The sequence below is a fragment of the Dermacentor andersoni genome, chromosome 6 (genome assembly GCF_023375885.2).
Source record: "Dermacentor andersoni chromosome 6, qqDerAnde1_hic_scaffold, whole genome shotgun sequence".
Lineage (NCBI taxonomy): Eukaryota > Metazoa > Arthropoda > Arachnida > Ixodida > Ixodidae > Dermacentor > Dermacentor andersoni.
The window spans coordinates 119,167,057-119,190,320 of NC_092819.1; the positions used below are offsets into that span (position 1 = coordinate 119,167,057).

At 45.1% G+C, this 23,264-nt stretch overlaps 1 protein-coding gene across 1 annotated transcript in view; it reads left to right on the top strand.

The window, feature by feature from the left end:
- The first annotated feature begins 938 nt into the window (after positions 1-938).
- Positions 939-23,264, top strand: part of LOC126522255 (N-acetyltaurine hydrolase) — a 41,435-nt gene continuing 19,109 nt past the window's right edge. The window contains exons 1-3 of the mRNA XM_050170979.3: positions 939-1,156; positions 13,059-13,227; positions 21,492-21,682. Of these exons, the coding sequence (XP_050026936.1) occupies positions 1,135-1,156; positions 13,059-13,227; positions 21,492-21,682 (382 nt within the window). The 5' untranslated portion in view covers positions 939-1,134. The remainder of the gene's footprint in view (positions 1,157-13,058; positions 13,228-21,491; positions 21,683-23,264) is intronic.

The window sequence follows — 23,264 nt, forward strand, 5'->3', positions numbered from 1 at the left end:
TGAAACATCGAGCTATGTTCTTTCACTCTCCGTAACACAGCCTCTGAGCTCCCTACCGGCTGCTAATTTGGTAGGTTGAAATCTATCTAAATGATAATATGCTTCTACCCTCTATTCTTCGATAACTGCTGCATATGGATGTATTGTGTCGCACAGAATCGTGAGTGCTTGAAGGAATCTCTGAAAAGGTTTCGCATATATTGCTATCTTGTGGCCGTGTCTTGGCCGTATACCTTTCACGTATTGAAACATATTTCCTTTATCACATATTTTGGTTCTCTATTTTATGGCAAATAAGAAAAGTTTTTTGGTTATGATTGTGATCTGATTATGAGGCACGCCGTAGTGGGCGACTCCGGAAATTTTGACCACCTGGGGTTCTTTAACTTGCGTGCACCTAAATCTATGTACCCGGGTGTTTTCGCATTTAGTCCCCATCGAAATGTGGGCGCCGTTAAGGGATTCGATCCCGCGACCTCGTGCTTAGCAGCCGAACACCATAGCCACGAAGCAACCGCGGCTGGTAATAAGAAAGAAGTCAACCTTGACATTGTACTCACTAGCACTGTAACTCTTTCCCATCCCATTTCGTCCTGTTCTTAGGGAACCTAAGAATTTGTAGTTGATCCCATTCAAATTATGTTCTTAACGCACAGGCCATTCCCGTAGTTTGAGGATACACTGGAGCGTCACCTGAGGCGAGTATGCAACCTCAGAGCAAAAAAATAATCTGCACGCGTGATGGTCGCCAGAATGCAGGACCCCAAAGGAATTCCAACATTCATGCCAATCACTGTCAGGTCTCGATGTTAGCGCCACTTGTAGATGGGGCGTCTGGCTCATTTATTTGTAAACAGTTGTCTTCACGAGCCCCAGGTGGCGGTGGTTGCGGCAAGTCGGCGCTTTCTAGTCAAGTGGGTTTCGGCGGAAGCTCTGCCACCTTGGGACACGGTTAGTTGGCGGCCCGCCAGCTGTTATCTTTAAGAGGGAGAGAGTGAATGTAGAGAGGAAGAGAATCCACACGCATACGCACGGGTGAGAGGAGAAGCTGAGAGAGAGGCGGCCGATGACCGCGATAGGGCGGCAGTTTTCCAGCCGGCAAGGGAACGCGACGCACCGCAGACGCCAGGAAACATGAAAGGAAAGGCACTTACGGGTGAGTTCCATGGCGGGAGAACGCGCTGCTTCGTCGGGCGCGAGCTGTGCCTTTCGCTTTGCTAGGCAGCGAGGCAGGCGTGTCTTTCGGTAACTTCGAAGTCGTGGCAGCGCAAGAACTTTATTCAGCGCATCACCTATAATTAGAAAGTGAAAGAAGCGTTGTTTTAGAATTGTTGCCGAAGGTTTTGTTCCTGTTCCTGGAAGAATGTCCCAAAGGTTTTTCTAATTCCTACGTAAATCCCACCGACGCCGCGGCATGCAGACGCTGAAGGTCGTCCCACAATAGGTGTCCCATAATTTGCACTATCAACATCGTCATAATTAATAATCGTACGTAATCAAAACTACTCATAAAATATAGGTTAAATTGAAGGCGCTGATGAACTGTGGGCACAATAAGAATGTGCGATTAATTCAAACAAGGAAGGCACAGTACTGTGCCAGTTAAAGTTACCTTACGCTGTTCGAAGTCTTTTAAACCTACTTGCCTTTGTCATTGCTCTTTTATTTCTGTTTCACAGGTACATATACAGTAATAAATTTTGCTGTTTGCCGTTTCATGCTGGTGTACGCAAATCTCGACGCTTTCATTAAGTACTTAGTTTCATGCGCATTCACGGTCAAACGCAGGCATTTAACTCGTCGCCACTACCTAGAGCTATTGCATATTGGAACGGTCTCCCGGATAAGATTGAATCCATCTCCAATCGTGAAATACTCCATGATAAGCTGAACTCGTTGCATATTATTACTGTATAGCTATGTTGCACTTAGCTTTTTTTTCTGTTATGTTAATACTGTTGCATACTTTACTCAATGCCCTTCAGTGGGCATATAAGGTAATGCGAATAAATGAGTAAAAAAGTAAATAATACACAGATATGCTTGTTAAATTGAAGGAACACATTTACAAAATTATTCAATAGTTTACGGATGTTGCAAACTGCGCTGGTTCACTAGGACTAATTATTAGAAGCAACCGCTTTAACGCAGAGAAGAGTGATGTTTAGGTGAGTTTAAGAGCGATGCTTAAAAGTGATGTTTAAAAGAGAGTGATTTTAAGTGAAAGGTTTTCTTAACATGCAACTACTTCGTTTTACCGGATTTAGATCTTTATGTATTTTAACAAGTGTTAATACGCAAACGCAAGAAAAGAAAGCCATTCTAAAAAGAAAAAGGACGCAAACGTCACCGAACGGGTCCGTGCGTCGCAAAGAACAATCATGAATATCCCGGATTTGGTGCCTCGCTGTGGGACCGATGTAGAAACAGTAGCCATCTGACAGCCTGTTACGCGTTCCCTGTCGCGAGCTTCGCGGCGATATGTGCAGCGTGATATTATATTGTATATTTCGTATACATAACTTAGTATATGCATACTGCTATATAGTATAATTATTTGACATATATATATATATATATATATATATATATATATATATATATATATATTTTGCCCTGCTGTAATCTGCCGTTTTGCTGAGCCTTCATTTCCGTCACTATGGCACCTTAACACCCATCGCGTCCGCGCACCCTACTTTCGCATTCCGAGGTTCTTGCAAAGTGTCGAATTGGATTTCTGACTGCAGCGGCTTCATTTCGATACCCCTGGTACAATCAAACGTTGGCTTGCCGTGTTTCAGTCCACCTTAAGCCACGTCGGGTTGACAGTAAAATGTATAATTATGGCATTTTACGTGCCAAAACCACGATTTGATTATGAGGCATGCCGTAATTGGGGACTCCAGAATAATTTGGACAACCAGGGGCACTTTACCGCGCACCTAAACCTAAACCTAAGCGAGTGTGTTTGCCCGCATCTAAAGGCGGCAGCCGTGGGTGGAATTCGATACCGCAACCTGCTGCTTTGCAGCCCAACACCATAGACACTAAGGAACTACGGCAGGTAAACGGCGTGACGGCCGAAATTCAATTATAAATATCAATTTGTTCAAACTGGCGGCTACTCTTCCGACATGATCCCTGTTACCTCAGAAGCATCCCACGGAAGTGTTCTTGCCCCCATTGTTGTTTCCAATTTATGTAAATGATTGAACCGCAGTGCAAACACAGAATCCGTTAAACTATTTGAAGATCAGTGTACTGTATACGAGTGTTGCGTGATGAGTCTCGAAAATATTGCAGCGTTCTCTGCTAGCAAATGAACGGTGATGTCGAGAATGGGACTTTGGAATTAATGGGGACACAACCATCTTTTTGATGATTACACCCAAAAAGCAGCCTTCTGTTTTTTGCTGTAACATGAATAATTATGAAATCACTCAGGTAATCAAAGATAAATGTTTAGGTGCTATTCTCAATCTATCCTATTCTCCTAAATACACATTATAGAAGTTTGTTTTTCTGCATTTGTGATGCCATTATTCTTAAGGAAGACACTCAGAAACACGCCATTGAATCTTGAGCGACTGTCCTTTACTTTCACTTACATCACATCATAGATACAGTACGCCTTGGTAATTTGGGACCCGTGCATTAACAAGGATACACACCACTTGGTGCTGACACAGCACAAGCCAGTCCACATTTTTTTTTTTGGGGGGGGGGGGAATACAAAAGATGCCATTCCCCTAGGATGCCATAATGGCTGATAGTAACATTCCAACCGTAGCTTAACCACCTAGTGATCCTCTGTATTATTCTTACAGGCAAACACGACACCAGTACTTAAGTGGAAAACCTTTTAGCACACGATATGCACGACATACACAGGAACATGCTTTGCAACCAATTCTTGCAAGAACAAACGGCCCCTTTGTCCTGATTGTTTGCCAGCTGAATGCACTATTTTCACTACCCTTACCATTTGAAAAAATTTTGTTAAGTTTTTGTTGCAATAGCCAGCAAGTGTAATGTCCAGTACATCGCATCTTGTCAGGCTGTTGTTCTTTCTGTTGTTTTTTATTCATTCTGGAACTGTTTCTGCGGCGTGTGCAGAGTCCTTACGTATTTCCAATATATTTTATCTACATATACCGGGACCATGTATTCTTCGCATTAGTATATGTCTCATTGTGCTCGGTACTTCATTCTGTCGTTGTTACTGCCTTGCTTTGGCGAATGGAGATGCTCATACTATTTGGTGTGTTTTCTCGTACATGCACCTTGATTCTCTTTGTAGTCATGCACTCGTATTTGGGCTTACTGGCCTGCAGTATTATAAAAGAAAAGAAAATAATCCAGACCGTTTGTAGTAACCTCCGCGTTTTTTTTGGGGACGTTGAGTCGCATCATCCCTGTTAACAAACTCAGCTTGCTGCCACAGTTTATTACAGACACAAGCGGAGTGGTAAAGTTTTACTACCTGTGGCCCGCTATCTCGGCATGTTATGCCCTTGCCCTCGGCGCCTCCTCAAAAAAATAAATAAACAGAAACCGAGATAGTCCTACTTTTTTATGGATATAATCGCGTTGTATCGATCACTAACTCTAGAAATGATCACTTCGCTTTCGCGCGAGTTGAAGTCGTAGAATGAATATTTTCTTGCGTAAGCACTATTCTAGTGCCACTATGCTGTATGGCCTGCAGGTTCGTGTTTTGAAGTACTTCTCATTGATGTACCCTACATGATTATTAATATTAAGGTTAGATACCGAGCCGCATAACACAACCAGGGCATGGCCAACGTACTTATGAACTGTTGATTTGACGGTGATTCTTCTTCCTTCCAGACGTGCTTGGTAAATTCCGCATGAGAAGTGGTTTAAGCGTGGGAAAAGGGCTTGAAACATTCTGGAGAAGCGTTTACAAAAACAAGTCATTTTCTTGCTAGGCTATTTTCGGGCGATCATTTGTGTTTATACTTTAGCCTTCTCGAGATTTCGCGTCATTAGGACTGGGCACCGTCGTCGTGTAAGAGAGACAGTCTCTGTTCTGCAGTTTCAAAAAAAAAGTGTGCCTGGTACTGCGCCAAAACCGATCTTTCTCGTAGACGTCGGCGCGTCTGGAATCTCGCGAAATTTAAAGTAGGACCCTGGTCAAAGGACACCAGGAAACGATCGCCCGAGGATGAGGAAGAGTACATTTTAATGAAGGGAAAGGAGGAGCGGTCGGCCGGGAAAGCGTGTTTCTAGCCTGCTACTCCTCAACGGGTAAGGGGATGCGCGAGACACAGGGGAAAAGGTAGGTGGCAAGTGATTACGACATGGTACAATTAGCTACTAGATACATGTCCAATACGCGGATGCACGTTTTAGACACACTACATGCCAGATGGATCTTGTCCACGCAACACGTTACGCAATGTAATTGCGTCTCACAGGTCATAGAGACGAACGCGTAAGCCATTCTCACATAGAAAGTTCCAAGAGCAATATTATGGTGCGGTGGGCATGGTGAACACTTCTCTAGGCGCCTAAAAATCTTTTCTTCCGAAAAGGGGCTGTAGTCCGAGCAGTGCGAGAATGCGCACTGTGGTGGAGATCTCGATGAAGCGGGCACTTCTGACAGCACGTGCACGCCGTTGGAAAGCGTGTGAGCACTAGAGCTATTGCGCGCTGTGGGCGACCATTGACGCATACTGAGGCTTCATCTGGCACAATCACAGCTGCGATAAAGAGAATCATGGTTGCGCGTGTTCCAACGATTTAAGTTATAAGAGACTAACTGAGAGGACTTAGTTTTGTAAGTGATGAATTACTTTTCGTTTTCCTTTGGGATTCCATTCCCAGAGCACGGGATCGAACCCCGGCCGCGCCGGCCGCATTTAGATCACAGAGGATGCACGCTAAATAACCCTGGGTGGTCAAAATTAAAACCCCAGTCCCCCACTACGGTGTGCCTCATAGTGAAATTGAGGTTTTTTTATGTAAACACCAGATGCTTTTTGTTTAGGTGAAACTTTTTCAGCGAGTGATCACCACTTTCTTCTATCGGGTATGTGTCTAACCTCTTTCATGGGCCGATCTCATAGATTGTGCAGACTCAAATTGTGTACTCCTGCAGCCGCTGGTATATATACATACGTATAATTTTTTAAGTAGGAGCTCACTCACGAGAAATGCCTCGTCATTTGCTCATGTTTGGGCTTCCGCACAGCATTCGTTAGACATTTATTTATACATTTATTTATGTATCTTAATTTTAACAAACAAACAATTATAGGACGCTTAAGCTTCGCCTTAACGCAATAAAGTTCAAAGATATCTGACTGCTGCTTACGCTTCCCCGCAACGGCAGGTTGCGTAAACGTAACGCATACCGAAAAACGCTGGCGGCGAATGCTTTGCACGAAGGCGAGCTTTCTGATAGAAGCGCGCCCTCTTGCGTGGGCCCATCCCCGACGTTCTGCACAGGTGCGCAAAAGAAAAAAAAAATACATTACAGCTTTAGGGTATCAGTTATCGTGCCGCTCTTTTAATATTTATGTCCGAGAAGATTTAGCATAAAAGGCATGCACTCTCGGTTTTTCGTTTAATGACGTTTGTGCGCTCTCATTCTCGCAATTCTGACGAATAAATTTGCCTAGAATGTAAGATAAGCTATGAGCTGAATTAGTGATAGAATAGTGTGGCAATACAACGCGCAAGTACGCCATGTCTTATAACAAGCGATGTCATGTACGTATGATTAAATATATAACAAAATGTTGGCTGACCGACAACTCCGTCTACGCTGACAACAGACTTTCTGCGACATGGGGCCCTTAACGCTGTCGCTTTAAAATAGATGGCAGCAATGAACAGAGTATCGCACCAGCCCGATGCTCTATTCATTATGCCACGGACGCATGCCTCAGTAGACGTAGTAAAGCGTCCTTAAAGCCACCTGCTCTACCCTTTGAGCGTGCAAAACAAATCCTACTAGACGCGAGAGAATGCTTCCCTGAACATCTGAGCCAAATATTGATCAGTTCTTTGCAGTGGGGAACATACAATGCCTCCGTAAACATCCATCGTGCTTTCGTACGGCTACGTGAAACCCCTATCAACTAAAGTGCACACGATGACGCCATGACACCCTGATGGGCTAGATGTGAGAAAAAGTCACTAGCATGTATAACTTCAACAATGATCACAAAAGCGTCTGCAACGGTAACAATGTTCATGATACTTGACATATTAATAAATTTATTAATACGAGATACTCCTGCATTCGGACTTCTACACAGAAATTCACCTTTGTGCTTGCGGTATTCGGCGACCTTCGTGTTCTCGACTTGTCTCACCTCCTCCGAAGAGCAAGATGGTAGCTTCGTTTTGCCGACTGCCGACACACTAGACGCCTACGCGTTCCAGAGTTTCGCTCGCTTCCTTTCTAAAACGTGTGCTGGAACGCAAGAACATGGGCAGCGGGGGAGTGGTGTCTTTAGTTTTCGCAGCTGTTGATTTTCTTGGGAGACGCACTTCACTAGCGTTTGTTGCGAACTACGACGGCAGTGCAGTTTGCAACAAAGTGGTGAGTGTGGTAAAAACGCGCTTCTCCGGTTTCAGGAAGAGGAGCTGCTTTGGCAGCATAGTTAGGTGCCAGGCTCTAAAATTAGCGTTTCCAAAGCGCCAATACCAGAATACCAATACCAAAGTCACTCCGGCACCTTTTCTCACTGACGACAAAGAAAGGAGGGGAGTTTCGTAGACAGGGTTTTCACGCTTGACTCAAGCTAGCGGGTCTTGGTTCGTGGGATGACTTAGCAATAAGTTGGAACGTCTGTCAAACTACCTTGACGGCTAATAGTGCCCATGAGGAAACAGGGTAGAGCGGCTTTTGTAAGAGTTTCTTTCTCCAATCGTCAGGCACAGCCGCAGTGAATCGTCCATGAAGCCAAACGTGTCTCGTCTTGTTGTCTCCGAAGGTCTGTGCCAGGGGACTCGCAAGGGGGTGGGAGAGGCGAGAAGGTCACTTTCCCCACTGGCCGATCTTAACAGCGCCTAGACGCGGCGCTGCGAGAGCGCAAGATTGAAGCAATCTGCCAGGGCCGTAAAGATACCGTACCTATAACCAACGCTGTTTGAGATCATTGAGTTCTCTGGGTTCAAGTGTGTCTGCGCGCGCCAAACTAGCCGTGGTGCTGAATCAGATTGTGTTTATTGCAATTCCCAGTGGCACTAAAGCAACACGTATTTGTGTAATACTGCAACAAGTGGGAATCTTTCAATAAAGCAATCAGTAAACTTCGCCAACGGCCGGTTTCGAACAGATAAGAGGAAGTTTTGCGCAGAACATTTACGGTGTACTCCGCCTAGACTGCCGTATCATAACAATTTGCACAAAGCCACTCAACAAAAAGCTACCGAGAACACTGATGTGAGTGCGGAGAGCGTTCATAGAGGCAGCGGAACGTAGAACGCGGCCTACGTTCCACTAGGAAGCCGATGTAGTGGAGCGTCAGGCTGCGTCTAGTTATTCTCTTTACCGTTTTACAGCAAAGCTGTGAGCACGTCACTGGCGACTGTGGGAGACGCGCTTCCTAGACGAGCGAACTCAATGCATTCAATGCAGTCATCGGTGCGCGTGAAATGTGTGCGGAGTCGAGAGTAAGCAAATGCTCTGCTAAAGCTGTCTAATTTCGGGCACAGAAGAACCATGCTACTAACTGTTACACCACGGGCTTTTTTCGGCCACAACGGATCGCCTCATAATCAGATTGCACCTTGGCGTGTAAAATGCGGAAAATGGTTTAAAACGAAACATTTCGGGAAGCGTCAGAAATGTGGACCAATCCCGAAAGTATTGCTGAAACATTGCGAAATATAAAACCTGCAAAACGCCCCCGATATATATACATATATATATATATATATATATATATATATATATATATATATATATATATATATATATATAATGTAGATGAAGGCTGTATCTCACCCGCAACATTGCGAATGCATGTTTGATATTGCGTTTCTTCTTTCTTTCTATTCTTCTTTTCCCGTTTATTGATATAGAAAAAGGCCCACCATGGTGACGTACTGGCTAGGGCGCCACGCTGCTGAGCCCGAGAGCACAGGATGAAATTTCGGTCCTGACGGCCACATGTCGATGAGGGCGAAATGCAAAATCTCCTGTGTACCGTGCACTGGGTGCGCGTCCAGGAATGTCATGTGGTCGTAATCTGGAGACCCTCACTACGGCGTGCCTCATAGTCGAATTGTAGTTTTGGTGCGTAAAATATCGACTTTGTGTAATGCAGAAAAGCAGGTGGTGCTCATATACTGGCACGAAAATGGGTGCAATAAATAAAAATACAGGCACCTTTCTAATTTCGTCTCTCTGACTTTAGAGGGTCTCAGAAACAGGTTTATTTGAACTCTAAAAAATGCCTTAGAACAAGTGGGTGCCTCTAGTGTGTTATTTAAATAATTATTCTACAGACCTTCCACGAACAGATACTATGGTATCTGTGCTTTTTCGGGGATACTGCAAGCGTATCATTGTTGCAATGTATTTATGACAGCCCCTTCTGCTCCCATGTTGATTTTTTTCATGAGTGATTGACGAGGCTGGATCAGTCCTGGCATCTTAGAGTTGGGCCACGGGGCCCATCTCACCGAAGTAACCGAAGAGTATGCTTATTATGCGCTTGCGCTTTCGTCCACTCTTGGTGTGTGGATGGCGGGGAGATGAATGGCAGCTTTTGTGTATGCGTGTACCACGCTGAGCGACATGCTAACCTGCCTACTTTCTCTCTAACGTCCCCTGTTCCGATGGAGCAGAGTGCCGCTGGTACCGTGCCTACGGCGTTACGTCACCTGCCTTCATTATCTTTGTTTCTTCTTTTCATGCCAAGGTGCGCTAATCACGCAAGTTACGAAGCTCCAGTTAGACGTTTTACACGTTATTCTCAATCGCCTGATTAGACTGCGTCGACAGCACGCACATTAGGCGGGCGACAGACGCTATACACCGGATTCGCGTTGCCATTATTTCTATTGTATGTCTTTCCACCAGGGTAGTGAGACATGTCGAATGTGTGTAAATGCGGAAGCAGACAATTCGGAGCCTACATGATCCCCGCAATCAAACGTCCACGATAATTATTGGTGCTTAAGATCCTGCAGCAGCACGCGTTGCCACGCCGAGCAAGAAATGTTTGTTCTATATTTCGCGCTCAGATCTACATTGTCCTTTCATGCTAACTATTTCGTGCGTTTTTCTGCGAGTTTGTTAAGGTAAACTTTGAGCTGACTAAAATTTGGCGGGGAGGAATTGGGAGGGTTAAAGTCTACATGATGCTTCGTACCAACGCAAAAGGCGGGAAATGATTGCATCCGCAAATTCTTGTGTATGCGATCACAGCAGGAGTGGGCCACACCATAGCATAAATGCTGTTGTGCTGTGCATCGCAGTATCATTGGGTTAGAACGATCTGGATGCAGCTGAGGTATCTTAGCTGGACCTTACCACTCCAGCTGCATGAGTGCTATTTGCGCACTATCTAATGCTCGCTACCACTGCCAGAAACGTGCGCGAATCTGACAAATGACCGATGTGGCAATGCTTTCAAAGCGACACGCTCCAAAAACCCTCGTGAGTTACTTGCCTTGAGGCAATATCTTGTTGGCAGGCTAGCAACGCAAGTGTAGCTGCAGGTTGTTTGCAGCCATGGGACATACAGTAGAATAAATGCTGCCGAGATAAATCAGACGCCGTCGTGAAAGGCAACGATGAATGATGATTTGTCATGCGCTTCTTTCAAGCATTTTATAGAAGTCGGGTGTCTCAAAAATGGCACCATCACTGCAACAGAAATCCCTAAGCAACTTAGTCTGCAAAGCATTTCATTTACATGAATTTGTCATGCCTTCCTCACAGGAAATATCGCCTTGTGGCGTACAAGATCTTTGCCCGATCGTTGTAAATTCAGTTTGCATGATGTAACTGAGTGGCACAGCCTGCTGCAATAAAGAATTCATAAAGTGCAAGAATCATATTCCCTATTACGCGAAAATCTCACGTCATCGTCGGCGTGGCCAAGTGATAGTCCCAAGAATGGCCGACGGTGGCGAGAAGATGAAAAATACGTAAAAGTGTTGATGTGATTTTCTGCTATTAACGTGAAATTTTTTAGCGAATTCGTGTAAACAAAGTAAGTCAATGGTTCTGAGAAAAAATTCACACATTTCGGTCTGGGGGGGGGGGGGGGGGGGGGGAATCGAGAACGGTCATCCGAAGTGTGAGACGAGCACGCTTTACTGAGCGACGGCTGGTCGAAGGTTCTGGCTGACTAAACGTGTGCCGAGCGAGTCCTTGCTTCAATTGGGCACTTGACGGAGCCGTCAATGGAGATGAGAAGCAAGTGCTAACCTGGACTGGTTGGCACATGTCTGAAGAAAAGCGGTAACAACGCTGGACAACGGGACATCCCATTGCTCAGCGCTGTTACTACTTTTCTTCAGGAGATGAGGGAGCGCAACGCCATGAGTGTATAAAATGAGCACGTTCACGACGTTTCGACGTCTACAAATGGCATACTGCTTTCGCGTTCTCTCGCGTAAGAAATCTTAAGTGCCTTTGCTGATGCTGAAAGCTTTACCCATCAGCATAAATGTCGACTTCAAGTGTCCTCCACTTCTTGTCAAAGCCTAGCCAAACCTACCGAAGCTGTTATGCACAAAGCGGCAAGCCAAATCAGGCAAGCCTTTACCGGGATGGAAGAGCGAATTATGTAAAATTCCAGTACTTTATGGAAAGAGTAATGACGTCAAAATAATAGAAAGAAAGCAGAATAAAGGAAGACTGGTCTACACGGTTTAGCGTTCCTTCCTTCTTACTGTCCCTGATACATTAACCTTTTTTGCTCTTTACCACTGCTTGAGCACTGGATTTCTTCTGGTAATGTCATGCATCTAATTAGCCCAACGTCATCTGTTATCCAGAATGCCATCACCAGGATAACGCAGACCATCGTCAGCAGCAGTGATGTCGAAATGTGATAGTGTGAACGGAAACGGGCTTTTTGTCCTGACGGCGCCTCGTGATTCCATTGCTTGGAGACCCTCAGAGAGCCTGACGGACGTGAACAACTGCAAAGAACTAGCCCAATGCAAGACGTGTGTTTTTTTTTTCAATCAGCCAAATGCGTTTACGGTGCGCTCCTCGGAGGCCGATGTATGCTGGGAGTTCGCACGCATTCGCTTTGAAGTCACACTAGTGGGCCTACGCACAATCCACATACCAGCTGCGCGACGCAGCATGCTTCCTTCGCCTAGAAGCGAGACGCATGCACCAGACCAGCCGTGTCTCATTCCACTACAAAGCAGACTGGGCGGCCCGTGAGCGCGCATCGACTTGGCGCCTTGGTCATTTTTCAACCAAAGTCATGGCGCGTCGCTCACGTCTCGCTGATACGTGCTTGTCATCACCGTCGATTCTGCGCATTTCCCTGCGGTACCTGAACAGGTCAAATTAAGGCGGAGCGGGGCGTAAACAACGCACAGCATGGGCTGTCTAATCCTTTTTCCGAGAAGAGTTTATAGTGATCCAGGTGACATGCAGATGATGACATAAGAATGCTGTCAGATGAGCTTAAGCGCCGCGCTAAACACTGTTATCGCTCTCAATACTCGACCTTTGGGAAAAGCTGCCACATCTTACGTTCTGTCGTTGATTTGTGGTACAAATTAAGCACGATGCAGCTCACTGGTACTTGTGCACGTTTTCACTCCATCTCTTTCATTTACCCTTACCTTTGGGAGAATCGGCAGGGTCAAAACACTCTTCAGCCCGTCATCTCTTCTTTTCATTCAATCAGCGCCTGCTCTCTTCGACAGAGATGAAAAAACGTGATATTGGTCTTGTTTTTACACCTATCTGCTTCAGTGGTGGCAGGCAGTATGGCTCACTGATATGTTCAGATGAACGTTCCACGTGCAGAATAAGTTCTTGAATATGTTGGAGACAGTCACTTAAGCTTAAAGTTATATGCATTTCCTTCATGCAGTGCTGGGACCCGTGGAACCATCGGTGCTCGGCCCTGTGCTGACACATGAACATATATCGGATACCCTGGACGACCGAGTGTTCCTTAGCGGACCATCTGAGCTGCACCATGCCGAAATGAGCAGCTGCTCAATGGCCCTGGAGAACCTTTGGTGGATACGGCACTTTCCGTAAGGACTTCATCATGGGTTTCTTTCAATGTCTCAATGTCCCAAACCCTAACACTGAATGCTTTATGCGCCATCCTTTCATGAAAATTGCTGAACTTAAGGTGCAGGGTTCGCAAAAGCACTCAGCCTAAAGAGTGCTCAGAAGTGTTCGGTTCCCAAGACGAGTGTAGCAGTCACGATCCAAACCATGGTCGTATATACGTAATATGGGCCAACCGAGTGTATGAGCAACATTAGAGAAGAAAACTCTCTACATCACTCACGCGAGGACAGCTGGTGAACAAAAACAACGGTATACCACCTTTGCTGGCAATCAAAATGCTTAAGGACAGATCCATCTCAGAAAATTGCATTTTTGTCAAAAAACATTTTTTAGACTGTTTGCAAATTACGCCTCAGCGTTTTATCTTCCTGTGTAATGATATGAAGGCACGTCTCCATCAAGAATAGTGCGAAAAAAATATTTTCATGATGACGTGGTTGCTGTAGGGGCCTTAATTTTTCCACTTAGGCTCGGCTTATGAATCTCAGGAACACATGTTTTGCCAATAACAAGTGAGCGTAAGGCCTGACTGAGCCGCGTCCGGCTCATTTTTCAAAATTTCCTTTTTCGGTTCAAGTTCAAGTTCAAGCTTATTGCTTCATTCATTAGTGGTACATATATGCAGTAGAAGTTAAACAGAAAGAGGTCCCACAGTTAGAAACTGCAGCGGGACCAGTGCTTACACAAAGCTTCTCACTGTTAAGGAGAAAATCACTTCTCTAACCGTATAATCATTCAAGAAGGACCACAAGGGCTTAGAGGAAGTTTTGTAGGAAGTAGGCGTCCTTAAAACGTGGCAATTTATTCGGTCTGTGGGATGAGACAAACCAGAAAAGTTACAGACAAATTTTTGGAAAGGAGACATCGTCACAGTGTATCAAAAATCGGCCAGGAAGAGAAAGGCCGCAAGTGTAAAGTTGGGAGACCAAAATTTTAGGCAAAATATTTTTTTCTTACGTCCTTATTGTGCGTATTTACCTGACAGTGCGGGGCTTATTTTGAACGTTCAGAAAGAAGGTTCGTCACGATCTACAATGGACCTCTTCCTAATAGAGTTGTGAAATTTCAATCAGTCTCGGAAAATTATAACAGGGATGGCTTTTGGTACTGAAACAGCTGTCACGTGTTGTGACTGGTAAACATTCTGCGATTCAAGAGTAAATTTCTGCACTGAACCTTCTCAAGTAAAAGTGTGGCAAAGCTGTTTTGCAGAATAACCACAGTATGGTAGAAGCTTTGTAGCTTTATGCTAAGGGTCGGGTCAATGAAAATTTTATTCCTTTCGTGAAGTGCAAGTATGTGCTGCTAACTTTGATGTATGTTGATCGTTCCTTTTCACTACATAAACTACTACTCTGTGAAGAAACGCTCATCGTGAAGGCTTAAAACCTTTGGATTGTGCATGTCCGTCACTGATTTTACAACTTTTTGCGTCGTCTTTATTCACAATAGATATCAGATAAGTATTTTACCCTTTGAAACATACGTCATTTTGCTTTATTGAGAAAACGATCTGCAGAAAACGGGGGCATTTTGGTCGTTCGAAAACCCTAGTCAATCGTAATTTATTCCAAGACGCACATCACTAGTTATTAACTTAGTCTAATCGTGCCCACAAGACAGTATTGGCGCCTTTATATGCCTTAAATAACATATTTAGGGCAGGTTATAGGCGCATAGAACCGCAATTTCTAGTGGCTAAATAACTGGTATTTCGTTATGAGGGTAACACCTTAAGAGTAAGGGAATGTTGAAAGTTTCCTGCAAGAACTTGTGTACATCGCGACCAAACGTCATCCAAGTTGACCATTTCCTGTTGCCAATATCATGTTATGAAATTGGATGGTTGTTCTTCTTTCTTCAATATCAGGCCGTTTCTACATCTTCTGCAACAGAACAATTTCACCTATTTTGGCAATTTCACCCTAGTTTCGCCTGTATGTGCACAAGGATGCGTAGAATACAAATATATAAGTTTTATTGTATATTTTACCATTTGTGACTTAGCGCTTTTTATGAAATCACTGGTCATTGTTCTCAATAATAGAATTTGGGAATAAAATAAATTTTCTCAAATACAAAGTTACAGGAAAATTATTTTTTAGCTTGTTTGCAATCAGTTTTTATAGGGAGTAATATCTGCTACTTTAACCACCCTCTTGAGCATGGTATAATGCCTAAGTGTTACAAGAACAAGCACATTTCTCCCACATTCAGAGATCATAGAAAAATTGCGAAATATGATATTAAAATACAAGAAAGTATTCAAAATCAAGTCATGCCCCACCTTCTTCGAGAATTTCATTTAGTCATCTTCATTATTAACAAATGTAGGTGGCTAAGGCGCATTTCCATTTAATACTGTGTTGTCAGCATATGCGAGTGAGCTGTTTGCTTTGCATTTTTCTGCGGCTTTGGCGAGAGTGTCCAATGAAATATGCTCGTCCTTACTGTCATGCGCACGATCAGCGTACCCACCTAGGACAACACGTCAGAAAACCTGGACAATGATCACTACATTATACTTATTCATGTGCCTGCGTGCCCGACCATGGAGAAAGCTATACCGATCGAAATCATGGAATGCGAGACTTTTCGAAAATTTCATCTGACACGAGACCAACCTAAGATATAGGTGACCTAGGCCAGGGGGTTGCAGAATTGCGCTCCCATATACAACACTCCGCCAAAGAGATACCAGACGATGCAGAGCTAGAGGTGATTGACAGCCACTTCCTACAGCTACGACAAAGTCGCAATAGTCTCCAACAACACTGGCTCCAACTTAAGACCAGCCGACAGCTACGGTCTCAAATTAATGAACTGGACAAGAAAATTGTCCGATATACCACACGCTCACCAATCCAACAATGGCACCATGAGTGTGATGACACGCACGATTTTCTGAGATTGTCCCGGCCATGGCAGCTTCTTTGCCACCTCCTCGACCCAGATCAAGCAAAGGTAGAACAGCAGTAAAATATAACCCGACTACTACATGCACACAGCTGGACGCGTCTGTCCCTATGTTAGAGCCCGAACTCGCATATATTGTCAAATCTCTGACATAACCAACCACCCTTGTGTGGGTCCGGAGAAAGCGGAACTCGACCGCCCCATACTCCAGGCAGAATTCGGAGAAGCCCTGACACATCTGCAGATTACATCTGCTCTGTACCCTGATGTCGTCACCAACCATGCCTTAAGCAAGTTGGAAAATCCAATCAGTCACCCAGCTTACAAACTATATAAACCGGTGCTGGCACTGCCAGACCGATCAATAGACGCAAAGATTGGACTCATAGCTAAACCTGTAAAGAAATGAAGCCCGTGCTATCTCTTTTCCATTTGATTCACATCCTGCACAGGGAAGCTTATACAGCATGTTATACTGAACTGCCTTATTAATTACATGGATATACAAGAACTCTTTCCACCAACCACGTATGGTTTCCACAAAGGGTTATTTACACAGGACAGCATGGCAGAGGGGCAATAGTGGACCTGGACCTTGCCGAAGCCTTCAATTAATTAGGTCGTGAGGCTATACTACAGAACCGCCAATCTAACGGGATTGGACAAAAACATACAAGTACAATGCAGAACTTCTTGACACATACGACGGAATAATTACATGTAGGAATTGTTAAATCTTGAAGAACCATATTAGGCGGACACACACGCAACATGGGTCTGTGCCCTCACCATTACTTTTTAATGCAGGCACGATATGGCTACCTACAGAGCTCAATAAATTGCCGAACCTCCGTCATAGCTTAAAGAATTATGGGGTTTTACGTGCCAAAACCACTTTCTGATTATGAGGCACGCCGTAGTGGAGGACTCCGGAAATTTTGACCACCTGGGGTTCTTTAACGTGCACCTAAACCTAAGTACACGGGTGTTTTCGCATTTCGCCCCCATCGAAATGCGGCCGCCGTGGCCGGGATTCGATCCCGCGACCTCCTGCTCAGCAGCCTAACACCATAGCCACTGAGCAACCACGGCGAGTCCGTCATAGCTTCTATGCTGATAATATTGCGCTTTGAGTGAATAAGAGCAATGATCTCAAATTGAAGATACCCTATAAACAGCAGTAGACGTTATCGTTGCATACATCAATCACAAGGGCTTTCATGCTCACAGGCCAAGTCGAAGCTTCCGTGCAACCGCCCCCACCGAAAAAGAAAATTTGCCAACTCACATCTGCATAACCGCACAAGGCACTGTAACTTGGGAGATTCAGACCATCAAAGAACAGGAGTCATGCATCCAAAACAACCACCGTATCGCTGCAACCATAAAGCACTTGGAAAGCACACTGTACAGACCCTCCGGCTAACCAAATGAAAACAAGACCTCGTCCTTTAACCAGGTACCTCGATGACCAAACTTCTTGCCCTAGGAGGCCACAAAAGCTTGGACGAAGTTAATGTGAGCTCGGTTCAGCGGAGGCAAGGAATACACTTTTTGACAGGTTGAGAAGGGAGAGTTGACTGGATTTATACAAAAGTAAAAGGTTTGCCGAGGGGTAGTGGTGGCACCCAGGTAGGGCCGCCACTCAGGTTCCCAGAAAGGGCAGTGGGCAGTAAACCCTATGCCGGGGACAAAAAAGTGACGGGTGGCCGCCTCCCCTCCCCCCTGGTATTCTGTAGGCTTAGGTGTGAATGGCGGAAGTAATGATGAGTTGTTGTTCAACACTGGCTAGTTTCACGCGGTCTCACAGCAACGCCTCTTCTTTGCCGCGAACGTGACTCTTGAAGGTTTTCTCTGAACGCGACACCCCACAGCTTGAGGGCGGAGTCAACTGGCTATTATTCAAAACAAAAAGCAGGTTTGCGGAGTGGTAGTGGTGGCGCCCCAGTCGGGTAGCCACTCCCGTACCAAGAAGGAGAAGGGGGCAATGACACCCACGACGGGGACAGCGAAGTCATGCACTGTCGCTACGTCGTAAAGGAAGCCACTCTAAAGGCGCCGGAACAGCGCCTTGCATCACGACACACGGGAAGATCCCAATATCCTTTGGACGCCGACTCGCTACCACCTAGCAGAAGCAAGAACCACTTCCCTATAATCTTCGTGCCCACTTCACAATCACACCTGTCCGCCGGAACATGCACCTGGAATTCCACGAAGCTAGGCTACAAGGCAGAGTCACAGCATTATTGAGGCATTATAGCCCCTGCTTCACTGTTTGCTATGTGGACGCCGTGCGCTATCACTACAAACAAGCAAAGTCGGTGGTCACCACAGACCATCTGGACCATACACAAGGCTTCATAACCATCTCTCGGAAAAGAACTGTAGAATCAGAAGAGATTGAGACTGCCATAGCCATAGCAATAACCATAGCCCACACTGAATGTACAATCATCATCAGTGATTCACAGTACGTGATCACGGCCTGCAAACACGGAATAATTTCCCCCTCTGCAATGAACATCTGATGATACACTCGAACCAACCCACCCATCCGCTTAATGTGGACACCCACGCATATTGCCCTCTGCGGCAATGTCGCTGCACAATCCGTCGGCCGAGAACTTGCTGGTCAGGGAGGATAAGATGAAGGCGACATCGCTGTTGGACATGGAAGAGTGGCACCTACGTACTCACACATCACGCAGCATTGTAGACTTTCCTAATTGGCATGCTCCCTTGGACACCATACACTCACAGAGTATGATGAATATCATTGTCGGCGTCTTCAAACCAGTACCTTTCAATTCCCATTATGTGCACAGAGATACTATCCAGATGGTTACCAGACCAGCTGTCAATGGCGCAATATCCCTGCAGCTGATAGCATATCATGTGGGCACGCGGTAAACACCCCCCTACGCCATTAAACGCGACAAGTGAGAGGGACATGGAGACTATGTCAACCAACTCAATACATCAAACCCCGCACAACACGGTCGCCACAGCGCAAGGGTTCCCGGCCACCTCCCACTTAGCGACTTAAATCGTTCTAAATGAAATAAATCTTCTTGCTCTGTGCTGAAACACTTATCCCAAAAAAAGACAACAGACTTTACAGCATCCACTAACCTATACCACGCGCAGTAGTGGAGTCTATTTTCTCATTTAGCAGGCAGGCTTTAGTAGTGTCGTAGAATTCGCGCAGTTTATACCGATTTTACTTTACTCACCCCAGGGCTTCCTTAAAGCCTCCTTTATTAGCTGGCTCAATGCCTAAGATTTAATATCTGTGAAATTTCCTCTGAACTTCACCTGGTAGACTGCAGATAACTAAAGTTGATTATTATTATCATGTCACTCAGCCCTCCCTGCCTCAGTATATAGTGGTGCACAGAACACAAGACTCAAATGGAAGGTGTAGGACGAAACTTGATAGTTTAACGAGCGCTCTTGAAAGCTAGACCTCGCTGGCGATTGCAATTTCTCCTGTGCGCGGTTTCTTACCATCGAATCTCTGCAACCCTCTGAACTTCTTTCTCTCTGTTTTACGTGAGAGGGGTTTTAACCATTGTGGACTGCAGTGCATTTAAATTTTAAGCCTTCGGCATCATTTTGACCCTGAACACCCGCAGCACCACAGTGCATGTAACATTGAACACTAATTAGTCATGCATTTATCAACCAAGTTCTAATTCGCAGAAGTGGAATGCACTGCAGTGTAGCACCCCAGCACAATTACATTTTTTGTAGGTCTTGCAGGCTTTGCACTCAAAACTTTTTACACATATTCTCTACATGTGATCATACACAGACTCGGAAAGATATAATCCATGCCGACTAAAGCCTCGGCCTTCCTGTAGTTGGTGTCGGCTTGAGTCATTACTAAATTAAATGCCTCTCTGAAACAATACAAAACAAGATAGAAACATTGATAGCAATAATTGTGCCTTGTCGTAAATGTTTCTTTTTTAAATTACGTTACACACTGAAACCAGATTATTTAGAAGACTCGTATAATTAAGCACGTTCAAGGGTTTCGTGCAAGAGGTGGCCTACACGATGCACATTCCAGCGGCTACAATGAGTAGCCTTCCAGAATCATGTCAAGATGTGCCATGATTTGTTTCGATCAAAAGTGAAATAATGTAAAGCGCTTTACATGAACAAGTACATACGGGAAGATAAGAAAGAAAAGCACTGGTGTCTACTGGTGTTAAAACGCTGATCAAAATACCATACTAATTACATTGCAAAAATTATGTTTACCGTAAGAAGTTCTTGTGTAGATAGAATACCCTCGATAAAGGCGAATGTAGATAGTTAACTTTTTGAAGTATGCTCACCTGAAAACTTGTAACACTGGGAAGTACGCGCATTTGTATTTTTTTGGAGAATTAAGAAGAAAGCAAAGATACTAAATCCAGATAACTTGAATGAAGTTTGACTGGCGTACCTGTGCATTTAATTTGCTTGTTTTTTACAGGCTTTTGCATCATGATCCCACGATCCCTTCGGTCAACTTGTTCCCCTGGCTATTGTGTGAATGTCCACGACTACTGTCAAAAATTACATAGCGGGTTTTACGTGCCAGTAATACGATCTCGTTTCTGGGGCACGCCGTAGTGGGAGACTCGACAAATTTGGATCACCTGGTTTATCTTTAACTTGCACTCAAGGAAAGTAAATGAGTGCTTTAGCGTATTACGCACCCATCGAAAACGGGCCGCGGTGGCCGGGATTCGATCCCGTGACCTCGTGCTTAGCAGCCCAACACTGTAGCCACTAAGCAACTACGGTGGGTGACAACGGTATTTAGACCGCATAATTAACCACGCATGTCATGAATACTTGCGCAGGAGCACCAGTATCTTTCGCAAGCTTAGACAGATTTATTTTTGTGATTTCGTGCTGTTTGAATACGTCAACATAAGAACCCCTGTTACTGTAATATTGCTCTATTACTTTTTTTTTAAACGGGATGCGCATCGCTTGAGTGCGTATTCATAAATTAGGAGATGAATAGCCGAGTAGTAAATTAGTGAAAATACGCCAAAAACTCCTTGAACGAAGGTAAGACGAAAAACGTAAGCGGCTCGACACATTGCAGAAACATGAATTAGTGTACCTAGATAACTAAGCGCGGCAATAGGCTGCGGAATCACTGGCTTGCATGTTTTCTTTATGTCCCAATATGGCCTCAAATTTGCTGAATGGGCACCGTGCTGGTAACCTGAGTTCCAGACGAACATATTATGCGTCCCTCTTAACTGAGAATCGAAATGTCGTGTCTTATTCGCAGGTACAATCACCCGGAGAACCTGCGTTTCCACGGTGCCGACGTAGATGAGGCTGTTCTCGCAGAGATGCGCTTCCTGCGATCCAATGGTGGGGGCGCCTTGGTAGAAAATACGTGCCGCGGCATTGGACGCAACGTACCACTTATGCGCCGTGTAGCACGGGAAACGGGCCTTCACATAATCGCTGGCACGGGTGAGCGAATCGTAAAGAAATTAGCGCTGAGCTGAGAGGTCTGTGTTGAAATTTCACCTGTACGCTGTGCTCTTTTTCCGCTAATGAATGTGTAACAACGTTGAGTGCAAAAGTGCGTGTAGATTCATTATGAAACAAAGAGGCGAGGCGTGCAAACAGGACACAAGAGCAGAGAAGTGGACAACACGAACTTCTCTACTCTTGTGTCCTGTCTGCACGCCTCACCTCTTTTTTTCCATAATGAACCCTTACCAACTAGCTCAGCTTTCTGTCGTTCTATGCATGTAAATATTCTATCTACTTAACCGAAAATTTGGTTTGTAAGCGTACATAGCCCTGCCAAAAAAAAAGAACAAAGTAAAAACACCAGTACGCTCTGTACCGTAAATGCTGTGGGAAGGGCGCGGCGCCACAGCAGACACTAACGGGCCCCAGTCTTGGCCAACCGCCCTAGTGTCCCGCACTACTTCGCCTTGCATCGCAGGCTCCGATGCCGCTCATCATTGCGGTGTTCCCATGTTGCCCATGATAGTGCGAATTTCGCATAGGGTAACAGTTGTTTCTCTGAGACAATGGATCTGACCCATACAAACCACTCTTAGGTGGCAATAAGAACAAGAACTGCAAATTTTCAAAGCTTTCATAATTACTTTACGTGTCCTCTGATATAGCGTACTTGTCTTTCCCATGTCAAATGACCGCTGCAGATAGGATGACAAATATATCGGGCTCAATATTTGCCTGAGCTTAGCTATTTGTGACGCCATGTTTTGCACGACGTAAGTTGTGCTGGAAAGCTTACAGAACATGTGTGACACAGCGGGGATGGGAAAAACAATGTCTAAGCGTACTCGTTCTTTTCAAAGTATTTTTACATAATCGCTTTAGATGCAAGACATTCCGGCTGCAATTTGCTGAAGTGATTGCTCAGTTTCTTCTTCTGATACGAAATTTAAAAGTCCCCTCACCAGGTATATTGCAAAATGTCTGATATGCGATTTCAGCACGTTCTGCGAGTGCACTGGAGGTGCACTCGCTGAACACGCCGAAGCCAATCAATAAGACTCTAACTGGAGCCAAGCTTCAGTCGTCGCTTAAGAAAAGAACTCGACAAGGCGACATTGGGTCGAATCGCTGACTATGCACACAACCGCGCGCACACTTAATCGAAATGATGGCAATCTCCCGCCAACATATGCAAGATGCCTGAAGCGGTTATTGATGCGGATTTAAGCTGAAGGCTATTTTGCTTCTCAGCTCAGTGAACAAGGCTTCCGTGCGGAAGCCGAAACGTTTAAAAACATTTTTTGACAATCCTATGTCGGTCCGCGTTGTGTATTCCTATTATGCCAAAAGACATTTAGAATTTACCCGTAGCCGGACATAATCAAGCCTGCGCCAGACAGGCTTTACAGTCCAGTCACTCCGACTTTTTAGCGCACTGCGCCATGAATGGCCATGTGGAGCGAATGGATAATTAGGTGCTCGCATGTAACGGTGCCGCACTCATCTCAGAGGCCACGTCCACCCTTTCTGGGCTTGCCGCTAGATGGCGATGCGTGCGCAGAGCGATGCGCAAACG